The 12,165-nt window shown below is 40.9% G+C and overlaps 1 protein-coding gene across 6 annotated transcripts in view; it reads left to right on the forward strand.

Annotated features, from left to right (window-relative positions):
- Positions 1-12,165, forward strand: part of LOC101736311 (E3 ubiquitin-protein ligase TRIP12) — a 47,551-nt gene that overhangs the window by 30,820 nt on the left and 4,566 nt on the right. For 4 of the 6 annotated variants that reach the window (XM_012689053.4, XM_062672660.1, XM_012689054.4 and 1 more), the window contains exons 13-28: positions 1,303-1,451; positions 1,804-1,939; positions 2,424-2,588; positions 3,122-3,296; positions 3,537-3,752; positions 4,376-4,554; positions 4,912-5,103; positions 5,608-5,737; positions 6,061-6,142; positions 6,219-6,373; positions 6,964-7,138; positions 7,588-7,780; positions 8,269-8,453; positions 8,926-9,094; positions 9,743-9,840; positions 10,260-10,391. In XM_012689053.4, the coding sequence (XP_012544507.1) occupies positions 1,303-1,451; positions 1,804-1,939; positions 2,424-2,588; positions 3,122-3,296; positions 3,537-3,752; positions 4,376-4,554; positions 4,912-5,103; positions 5,608-5,737; positions 6,061-6,142; positions 6,219-6,373; positions 6,964-7,138; positions 7,588-7,780; positions 8,269-8,453; positions 8,926-9,094; positions 9,743-9,840; positions 10,260-10,391 (2,531 nt within the window). The remainder of the gene's footprint in view (positions 1-1,302; positions 1,452-1,803; positions 1,940-2,423; positions 2,589-3,121; positions 3,297-3,536; positions 3,753-4,375; positions 4,555-4,911; positions 5,104-5,607; positions 5,738-6,060; positions 6,143-6,218; positions 6,374-6,963; positions 7,139-7,587; positions 7,781-8,268; positions 8,454-8,925; positions 9,095-9,742; positions 9,841-10,259; positions 10,392-12,165) is intronic. The other 2 variants (XM_012689056.4, XM_012689057.4) reach the window with 2 other exon arrangements.

The following is a 12,165-nucleotide window of genomic DNA, read 5'->3' on the forward strand; positions in this document are numbered from 1 at the left end:
GGATGGACGAGCTCACAGCCCACCTGGTTTTAAGTGATTACTGGAGCTAATAGACATCTACAACGTAAATGCGCCACCCACCTTGAGATATAAATTCTAAGGTCCCGAGTATAGCTACTAGTATAGTATAGTTATAGATTTCCAATAAATTTTTTTCAAATTTATATCTGCGTAAAATTTTGCTGACTAGAAAAATATGTAAAAAATAAACTATTTTACTCTAATGTCAACAATAACTGTAGTCCTGAAATTATTCCATCAAAAAGATCTGCAAAATATTCTTAAAGCTATCCACAATAATTTACTGATATATCACCCTCATCATCATCATCATCAGCCTTTATCTGCCCACTGCTGGACATAGGTCTTCCCCAATGCCTTCCACATAATGCGGTCCTCCGCCTTCCGCATCCAACGACTTCCCGCCGTGCGCACTAAGTCGTCAGTCCACCTGGTTGGAGGACGCCCCACGCTCCTTGTACCCATCCGTGGCCTCCATTCGAGGACTTTCCTCCCCCACCTGGCGTCGCTGGCTCGACAGATGTGACCGGCCCATTGCCACTTCAGCCTGCTAACTTTGAGAGCTATGTCGTCAACTTTGGTTCTCCGTCGAATTTCTTCGTTCCGGATTTTGTCCCTTAGAGTAATACCTAGCATAGCTCTCTCCATCGCCCGCTGTGCTGATATATCACCCTGACTGCAGGATAATTTTTGAGGGACTTTCAGGTAGCGCGTATGTGGTATTTTTGAGGCAAGATTGGACTTCCTTATAGTGCGCCATAGACATTATAGGCCTCACAAAAGTTCGTTTATGAATACACCCATAGTATAGCATCGTATAGGAGGTGATAGTCACTCATTGGGCTTTTTATGCAGCATAACGCAGTAAACGTGATATGTAGCTATAATCACTATAGTTGTGTCTTGAAACTCACACGCACCAGTTCATCTATTGTCTCGAGGTGACGCCACTTACGTTCTGACACTAGATACCGGGGTCCTAAGCTCTCTCACTCACCTAAGGAATAGAAAGAGATCCTTTTAATCTATTATGTGGGGAATGTATGTATAGTTAGACTTTTTTTAAATCTAATAATCCACATTAAATTAAGCCAAACCAAACTTTAAAATGGCCTGGTAAAACGGTGTGTTTGAGTTATTCACGCCTGTACTCATAGAAATTTGAATGCCGAGGTAGTTACTTAATTGCATAGGAAGTGCACGTACCCTACAGTTAGAACAAAGACTAAGTCCACTACGGCTCAACCCTCGCGGCTATTGACATGTTAAATGTTCCAACAGCGAGGTGTATCGGCCTGCCTGACCTACCTGGACTTCTTCTCCATAAACGCGCAACGTGCCGCGCTCTCCATCACCGCTAATTGTTGCCAAAACCTCACTGCAGATGAATTTCACCTTGTCCGAGAATCTCTACAATTGCTTGCTAATAGGTAAGTCTAATATGGTTACCATAAAATCTAGTTTAATTATAAAGATATTAATTTCTATTTATTATAGTAAGTTCTTTAATTTTGGTGTTTAGCAAATGATATTATTTTATCATATATACATACAAAAAGAATACTCGAGCTTATGATACTCCACACAGTGGAACTATAGCTAAGATAGTAGTATCAATGCGCGTGGACTAACAATATGACCATGGTTACGTTCAAATACGTACTGTTTGATAAGAATTTTGGATATATACTATCGAAAATTGTTGTTTACAAGACTGTAGCTTCTAAAAACTGCTTAAAATATTACAAGGCTTTACATGTGCCCCCGCCCGTACCTTTGCAGACTAACTCAACAAGACAAAAAGTCAGTGGAGTGCGTTTGTCTCGCATTCTCGCGGCTCGTGGACAGCTTCCAGCACGACCCGGCACGCTTGCAGGAAATCGCCACTCCGGAATTACTTACTAATCTACAACAACTTGTAAGTTTGTTTACATACAATAACCACCATACACCACTTTTATGTTTTTCATAATGTTGTTTGGAGTTGGAAAGATGTGATTAAATGGTTACTGGAGCCCATCAACGTGATTTTCTCGATATTGTATAAAGGATGTGTGTGCACCAGCTGATTTTTCGCAGCAAAAATAGTCGGCGTGGTAGTACTCACCCATGCGGGCTCTCAATACGTTCCAACACCAGTTAAGCAGTATCCTGTTACCGAAATATCCTTTAAAATTCATCTAGTACTCGTTGACCCGGCGGACTTCGTAGTGCCTCAATCGAGAAATAAGAGACCTAAATTTTTGTATAAAATAAACTTAAAACAAACAAAAGGAATCCGTCCGAGGGGGGACACATCAAAGGGAAAACAAAATTGTTATTTTGTGTTCATTTTTATATATATAGATATTTTGTTGTGGAGGAATATCAGGGTTCTAATGAATGTTGTGTACTTATTGCAGTTGGTGGTGCAGCCGCCACTGATATCGGGCGGGACGTTCATCATGGTGCTGCGGCTGCTGTGGCTCATGTGCGGCGCCTGCCCGCAGCTCGCGCTCGCGCTGCACCAGCGGTCCATCGCCGACACGCTGCTCTGTCTGCTCACCGGCTCCACGCTACATCAGGAGGTGCAAATGCATTATTAATTATCATATCCATGTTATAATCTTAATTGCTTTGCAGTCAACTTTAATAAAAAAAATGGTGCGCGTACAACTTGGTGCACGTGAAAGAAGCGAAACTTCTTTTTCGATGTGTAGTATTGTGGTTTTCTTCATTTTTCATCCATAAATCAGATTCCTCTTGTAATAGGGAATGCTGTATACAAAGGATGCGACATCATCAACATTTATATTATATATTTTTTAAATTATAGATAGATAAATAAATATACATACATATTTTTAAATACTTCATTAAAATATTGGATGCTACTCGTTGCTAAAGCTCGCGCTGGCCTGTAACGGGTATACTACGCACATGCGTACGAGTGGCACGCATTCACTCTCGCTCTGTCTCTTTCTATTCCCCCTCCCCAGGAGCGTTAAACGCTTAATGCAACCCTGTCGGAAGTCGCATTAGAAGTTTCACTTCAAAAGATATTGAAGCAAAGTCACATGATTAATTATGAGTTTTTATACATTAAAATAATTGAACGCAGCAAGTGGAGCTGATACCGCGCCTGCCGCAAGAGCTGTATGAGATCACATGCCTCATCGGAGAGTTGATGCCGCGGCTACCCACCGACGGGATCTTCGCGGTGGACGCACATCTCGACCGGCCCTGGTCCACCAGCACCGAGCGAACTGCGCATTGGCAGTGGCGAGACGATAGAGGTCAGTAGACTATTTAAATTGATACAGTTCAAAACATTCTGTTTAATCATGCCTTGTGTGCGCTTAATACGTTTTTGATTATATCAACTGGTACAAATGGAGTCTTAAGGTTAGTGAAGAAACCGCGGATTCGTCATCTCGACGCAGGAGATAGTTGCGCAGATACTCGACACCTGCATCGAGGCGAAGGATCATCACCGTCGTAGCTAATAGTAGATGATGTAATATGGACATTCGTAGGTGTATGGCGTTCGTACTCATGGGCAGAAAGCCGTGCTCTGGAAGCAGGTGCGGCGGCGGGCGAGGAGGAGGTGTGCCTGAGCACGCTGGGCCGCTCCTACACGGTGGACCTCACCGCCATGCAGCAGCTCAACGAACACACCGGCACCGCGCGGCCCGTGCAGCGCCTCGCCCCCCCGCACGCACCCCACGCCGCCGCCGCAGCCGCCGCGCCCGGTATGTCGCACGCAACCCGTGTCCACCAACCTTTACTGGTGGTAGGACCTCTTGTGAGTCCGCACGGGTAGGTACCACCACCCTGCCTATTTCTGCGGTGAAGCAGTAATGCGTTTCGGTTTGAAGGGTGGGGCAGCCGTTGTAACTATATTGAGACCTTAGAACTTATATCTCAAGGTGGGTAGCGCATTTACGTTATTGATGTCTATGGGCACCAGTAACCACATAACACCAGGTGGGCTGTGAGCTCGTCAACCCATCTAAGCAATAAAAAAATGCTGAGTAGGTCTCTTCAAATGCACTCCTAAAAGTCTGTGCATGAAGGCCTTAAAACGCCACACTGTCGGCTGCGAGTTGGCGAGTCCACATATTTCAAGGGTATATTTGGAGTTGTGGTAGCCCTATCTGCATTATTTGCAGAGGTCGGGATATTTCACCGCCGCCCGATGCCCGCCGTTAACTTTTACGGTTGGTAAGGTCACGTCCAACCTACCCTCTTCCTTTCTCATCCGGGCTTGAAACCGGCAACGGCGGAATTTAGAACTGAAGCACTCTCATATGCCTCTATCTACCGGTTAATAATCGGACAAAACATCATATGTTATGTTAATGTATTGTACCAGATCCGCGCATCAGCATGGTGCGGTCGAACCCGTCTCTAATCCGCGCTCTGCTGGCTGTCCTCCACGAAGTGTACTGGAGCTCGGCGGGACCGGCCGTGCGCTCGCAGGCTCTGAAGGCCATACTGCGCTGCGTCTATTACGCCGATGCGGCGCTACTGCGACAAGTTCTAAAGATGCAGGTTAGTAGCACCGAAAAGGACTACCATTATCGACCTACAAATTAAAACCTACAGTAACCATGGCTCCTCCATTATTCTTTAGCAGTATAAGTGCCCATACATATCCTAATTTAACTTTTAATATTAATCCCGAACGTGGTTTGCTAATCTAAAGCTTACAATGGCCAAGGAGAGGCAGCTGCACAGATACATGATCTGATATATCAACCTAGCAGAGATCTGGCATGGAAATAAGAAATGTTCAAATTGCTTATCGAATTTGGCACTGACTACAACATTCCGTATTGTCATTCTTGCATTGAAGCATATCAAATTGAATAAAAAAATCAGATGTGTAATTCTAATAATTGTTCACAGGTGATATCGTCTCACATCGCCGGTATGATGGCTTCTAGCGACCTGCGCATTGTTGTGGGATCGTTGCAGCTGGCGGAGATACTGATGCAGCGCTTACCCGAAGAGATGGGTGCTCAGTTCAGACGCGAGGGCGTGCTGCATCAGGTCGCGCAGCTCGCCGCACCGCATTCCACCACACAGAACTTGCAAAAGGTTCGGTACAAACTTGAAAATTGATCGTTGTTTATGTATGAGATAACATCATATTTCTGATGCACGCAGTTATAATTTAGATTTAAGTATTTTTAATACGCTTTTATTAGCTTCAGACGTATATATGTTTGTAACGGAATCTTTGAACCTGATTTTGACCTCCTTCAAAACGTCGGATTAACTCGAAATTTGTTAAACTTATTAAGGACCGATGACGATACAATATTTAAAAAAGTTGAAAAATTTAAATGCAACTAAATAATAAATAATAGTTTAAAAAAACTAACAAAATACGCTTTTATAGAAAATCCAACTAAAAAATAGAAAATAAATTTTAATAAATTTTAATTAAGAATAGTGTAAGAAAAAAATGATTCTCTTGTAAAAAAGATGTAAAAAGCGATTTTATTGTATAAAGCATATTATGTTAGTTTTTTTTTAAATTATTATTTCTTAATAATAATTTCGCGTTTAAAATAAGACGTTTTAATTTATTTGTTACAGTCACCGAATGGCCCCAATGCACGCACCAGCGGTGGGGCATCCCCTCCAACATCATCAACGGCTTCGCTCGAGCACAACAATCTTTCCATGGCATTTTCTGCTTCAGGTTCATTTGTGGCCACTTCGCTACGTATGTATAGTTTTAAAACCAGTGTCAAGCTTTCCACCCAGCTGACAATAATGAGAGTGAAACGAAAATATAATTTAATCTATGCTCTAAGAAAATTTAATGTTATAGATTAAATAATATAATTAAACAAAGGGATTTAGTTAAAATTTTATCTAACGCTAATTTCAATTTATAATCATATTATCTTGGAACACGACTAGATTACAACAAAATATCATTTCTATTTTTTGTTCTGAATATTTTTAATTATTTAATAAAATATAATATGGTCTAGATATTCGAATTAAACATTTAAATAAATGATAAATATATATCATTTGTAGCGAGCGGTAGCGACGTGAGTGGATCGGAACCGGGTCCTGCATCTGCTTCTACACATCCCCAGTTACCAACTTCAGTGCACAGGTAAATAAAGAATAAAAATACGAAGGTTTTACCTTTTGATTTTATTCATTTAATTAATAATAAATTGTGCTGGCAGGTCGGGCAGTCCCCTGCAGCTGGCTGAGATGTTGAAACGTAAGCGGGCTATAAAGCGGAGCGGCGCAGGCGGCGGGCGACACGCGCGGCGCCGCGACGACCCCGTGCACGCGCCCGCGCCGCACCACGCGTCGCATCACGCGCCCTCGCCGCACGGTAACCTTACTGCTCCTCAGAAACATAGATACCAGAAACGTCTGATATAATTAACATCTACCGCGATCTTTGTTTTTGTATCTGTATTATCCGTCCTATCTATTTCTGCGGTAAGGCAGCAAAGGCACGACTTGAGATAATTAGTTCTTAAAGTAGGTTGTGAAATTCGCTTCGTGGTGCATTCATATTTAGCGATGCGCCGGTGTTGGACCAATTTTTTTTATGAAATACGTACTTAACAAATGACGGTTAACTTCCACGGTAAAGCAATAACATCGTGTAATAAAAACTAAACCCGCAAAATTATAATTTGCGTAATTACTGGTGCTAGGACTTCTTGTGAGTCCGCACGCTCACTAAGCAATAAAAAAAATCATTCAGGTAGACTGATGAACTCTGCCTATTTATGCTAAAAGTTACTATGATAAAATATGATTAGAAAAATGAAAATTTAATATTCTAGTGATATTTAATGAGAGACGTTTTCAGTAATGACAGAAGTTTTACTATATATTTTTCTATTTATATGATTATCGTTGAACATACCAGTATTCGTTAGAGAAATATAAAAAGTGATTATCTGGTTGCAGGAGCGAGCAGTTCGGGCGGAGGGCGCGGCGCCGGGCGGCCCAGCGGCGCGTCCAAGACCGCGTCGTTCCTGTCGTCGCTGAACCCGTCGCGCTGGGGCCGCGCGCCGCACCAGCACAAGGACACGGCGCTGCTCGCCTCGCCGCACGCCAGCGCCAACCTCACCGTGCAGAACAAGTTCGTCTCATATTCTAATCGTATACACAGATTTTGTTCTCACGAATTATAAATTTAGTTTTAATATGTAAAGATTTTTTTAAAGTGTGATCTTGACGAATTATAAAAACGTCTGTTGCAATATCGTATTATACCAGCTGGGGTTAGAAATAAATAAATAAACAAATATAACCATAGACAGATTTCAGAATCAAAGTCGAAGTATTACGACACAAAATACGTTCCTCACACATGAACTGTTCCGCTAAAATAAACGTCGGATCATTTTTCACTTCTTATCGCTGTGTTGCTTACTTACTCTCCAGTGAAAGGTCTTCTGCGGCGTCAATAGCTGCTACATGTCGTCATTGCAATGTTTACTATTTGCTACGTGATCGCTCTCACTGTCACTAGGTGCTGCTCTAACATATAATTTGCACGTATAAAGTGTGTATGTGGCGTCTACCCAGAGAGAAAGTCCGCGAGTGGATTTCGTGGTCGGCGCGTCGGCTGCGCTGCGAGTGGGGAGCGCTGGGCGGCGGCGCCGGGGCGCTGGAGCAGCTGGGAGCGCTGGCGGCCGCGCTGCCGCACGCTGCGCACTCGCGCGCCGCCCTGGCACATCTCCGCGACACGCTGCTGCATCACGACGTCTCGCCCTTCGAGGTACCAATCAAACGACCCACCACACCCATGTCTAATAAATTAACTTGATTGTCAACAACAATACACGAAACTACACGATATATTTGTATTGGAGAGGATTATGGTGTGTCCACTATAGCCATAAGATAGTACGATTTATGCAGGTTCACTTTAAGCAGGCACTTTATAGTTTAAGCAGGTTTACTGGTGGTAGGATCTCTTGTGAGTCTGCACGGGTAGGTACCACCCTGCCTATTTCTGCCGTGAAGCAGTAATGCATTTCGGTTTGAAGGGTGGGACACTACACTGAGACCTCAGAACTCATATTTCAAGGTGGGTGACGGCATTTACATTGTAGATGTCTATGAGCTCTAATAACCACTAAACATCAGGTGGGCTGTGAGCTCGTAGACACATCTAAGCAATTAAAAAAAAACTCAACATCCTAATTAACTGCTGTTCAGACATACAGACATTGAGGGCAAATTTAACTGTTAAAAATCGTCCAGGTGAACCATTCCGGAGTATTGGGCGCCCTGCACCAATACCTAACTGGCTTCGATATGGAAGTGGATGGTTTGGAAAAGCGCGACGGCGATGGCGAAGGACAGGAGTCCGCTGATTTGGTGCAAGCGTGTGAAGAGCGACTGCGTTTATTCTTACATGTGTTTGCTGAGATGCCCATTGAACCTGAGTGAGTTATATTTATAACATAACTAGTCTTACTCGCCGGCATCGCTGGGCATTTAAAATGAACATTATTATTTATTGTCATTATCATTAGGAAGTCCAAAACTCATCATATAAATATTAGCCTATCCATTAAGTACATGTATTTTTTATATCGATACCAAGTTTCAAGTCAATCGGATGCATGGTTCAGTAGTTATAACGGAACATCCGTAAAAACCACTGTAGATTTATATATTAGTATAGATTAAAATTCCCATTGTAATACATCTGATTTATATTTATCAATTTGTACTTACAATCTCTTTGATGTACCTCTATCTAAAAATCTAATATGTTTATTGAAAGAATGATTTATTATCTGTACACAATCACAACTCTACATTTTTTAAAAGTCGTATCTTATATGTCGTGCTTGTTAAGAAAAATCGAAACGCTTCGTCTTGATATACAATGTTGTGCGTTTACCCGTTCAGAGTAAACGATTGGAAAGAGTCGTTGGGCAGCAGCACGGCCTTGTGTGCGCTGGTGGCGAAGGTGAACGCGTGCGTGTCGCATCTCGAGCAGTTTCCGGTGCGAGTCCACGACCTACCGGCCCGTCCCGCCACGTCCGCTCTTAAATTCTTCAACACGCACCAGCTCATGGTAACTATCTCACTATACCCCCATTTTTTTCTTTTTCTACTTAAGTCTTGAGCCTAGGGGTAAAGGTCCCAAACGATGGCGGATCAAATGGCGGAGGCACTGAGGGTACCTGTCAGCGACGCACTCCATCAAGCTACAAAACGGAATCGGACGGAGTCACGATCCTCAGCAGTGAGGGACCGATCGAAGAGAGAGACCTAAGTCTTGAGAGAAACTATCTCACTCTACCCTTTTTTTTTTCTTTTTTTACCTAAGTCTTGAGAGATCATATGCAGCGCCACCGGGCGAGTAGGTGAGCTCACGGAGCTCAAACCTGACGTCTACACCAATTTACACCATTCTAATACAATAGTTACGTACCATATCGAACAGGGCTATTTGGTTTAGACGACATTCTTGCAAATCTACAGGAGATCCATTTAAAGTATTAAATTTAAAAAAAAAATTGAAGGTAATTAGAGGAAAGGTTGCGTACTAAACGAGATTTCGCTTAAGCCAAATAGCCTTTCACCACTCGATATGTCAAGACTCAGGGTTTGAACACATCCATATGGTCTGAAATCTCATTTAAATATTAAACTTATATACCTACCTAATATATTATATATTATTATTCTTTGTCATTCATATAAATATTTACTATTGCAGTGTGATCTCAAACGTCATCCTTCGTGCAACACTTTGAAGCAATGGAAGGGTGGTGTAGTACGAATAGACCCATTAGCTTTAGTTCAAGCCATCGAGAGGTATGTTATTTAGATTTAAATAATATTAATCATACTAAATCAAAAAAGTATAAGCGTAATTTACCTAAACAAATTATTTATGAGCGCTACATCCCAATTTAGTAAATCATCCTATAAAAAATGTATTGTAAAAAAATATATTTATAGCAAAATGTATCCAACTATACTTGAGACATTAGAACTTATATCTCAAGGTGGGTGGCGCGTTTACGTTGTAGATGTCTATGGGCTCCATTAACCACTTAACACTAGGTGGGCTAAACATCTAAACAATAAAAAAAAAAGTTTTAACAAAAATTGCGTGACGTTATAGCACCGTATGTACAATATACATGTAAGTGTGTATACCACAGTCTCGTTCCCAAAGTACAGGCGATCGTGTGTGATTTGTTTTTATTTATTTGAGGATTGTATTTCAGATACCTGGCGCAGCGCGGGTACGCCCAGGGCCGCACGCGCTCGGACTCTGCGGGCGCGCACTCGGACGACGAGCCCGCCTCCGATGACGACGTCGACGACGCCCTGCCCGCGCCGCCGCAGCCCACCAACGAGTCAGTCACGTTTCTCGCTTCTATGCCTTATTGAGTTCAACGCTATCCTATATTCATTTGCCACATCTATATAATATTAATACGTGAAGCAAAAACTGTGTACACCTTTTTACGAAAATTGCACGGTCGGAGGAGTATGAGATTTTCCACACTTATAGAGAATATAGAGGAGTGCACAATGCTAAAAATTTTTTTTAAATAATGCGTAAAAGATACTTTAAAACAATAAAGAAAACATTACACACACTAACTAACATGTATTTGACACACACACGCATGCATATTATTTGTTTATTGACAAACTTTTCTTATTGCATAAAGTCTGGTCAAATTGAGAATAGATTAAATATTGATTGTCTTTGTTAATATAACACCGGCCGACAAATGAAAATTTTTTGAAAGTTGTTTGTATTTGAGTCACAAATATCACCAATTTATACTATTTTAAACAGAAAAACACCTACATATTTGCCCTATCACATCAATATTTCTAAAAGAAGGAAAAAGCATTTTTTTCAAAATTTAACGAAAAAATCAATAATCATATTACAAAAACATATATTTGAACATTTACAAAGAAAACATTCTAAACAATGCTGCAGGACTATTTAGAGTGACATATTTTACGTTTCGCGACAAAATTACGTCTGGGTGTAGTTTTTTTGTGACTTTTTTTTGTGAGTATCTTCAGTAATATCACGTGTCAGTGACCAGCAGTAATCAGCTATCATATTCACATTCCATCGACCTTGGTACCTTGTCTCCATAGTTTTTATGTCCTGAAAGGTTTCAACCTTTCTCCCTGCTCTTCACTGTAATCACCAAGATTATCAGGAAAAAAGTCCACATGTGAATCTAGAAAGTGGAGTTTTATGTTCATATTACACCCCAATTTTTGATACTTATCCAATAAGTTTGCAACCTTATTTTTATAGTCGGGATGTTTATTATTTCCTAGAAAATTGTTGACAACATCTCTGAACGCCAGCCAAGCATCTGATTCAGTGTTATTCATTGTGGCATCAAATTTTTCATCAGCCATCAAAGATCTGATTTGCGGTCCATCGAACACTCCTTCTTTAATTTTTGCATCAGATAATATTGGAATTTTTTTACACAGGTATTCAAAAGTAGCATTGTTTTTATCCAATGCTTTAACGAACTGTTTCATCATACCGAGTTTGATATGAAGCGGAGGTAGTAAAATTTTTTCAGGACTAATTAATTTTTTTCGTATAACGTTTTTTGTTTCTACTTTGAGATTTTTACGAAGATTCCATTATTTTTGAACGTAGTGCTTGTCTCGTGCTATACTGTCCCACTCGCACAAGAAGCATGGAAATTTTGTATATAAGTAAAAAAAAATAAAAAAATATATATAAGTACGTAAGAATTTTTTTTAAATAAACACACTAATTTCAGTAAAAAGTTTATGAAAAAGTAACTGTAGAGGTTTATTTGCATGTAACCTGTTTCGAATGGGTGTGTCCTTGTTGCAACTAATATATTTCCTCACGAGAGGTCGCACGATTCGAGAAAAGAGCGCTAAAATCTAAAATTTAATTTATTTTAATCAAAAAATTTAAAATAGCCAATGTCTTAACTTTTTTAAAAACCTGATGTGATACGATAAAATGAGGTATAATTTCGTGATCAGCACTACCAAATTAGTGGAAAAAAATAATCAGAACTTGAACAAGGAAAATGATGTCGGCCGGTGTAATTTGTCAATTGAATTTCGACTACTGCGGGACCACTAGTAAACATTAACGTT

This window comes from Bombyx mori, chromosome 15 (assembly GCF_030269925.1).
Source record: "Bombyx mori chromosome 15, ASM3026992v2".
Classification (NCBI taxonomy): domain Eukaryota; kingdom Metazoa; phylum Arthropoda; class Insecta; order Lepidoptera; family Bombycidae; genus Bombyx; species Bombyx mori.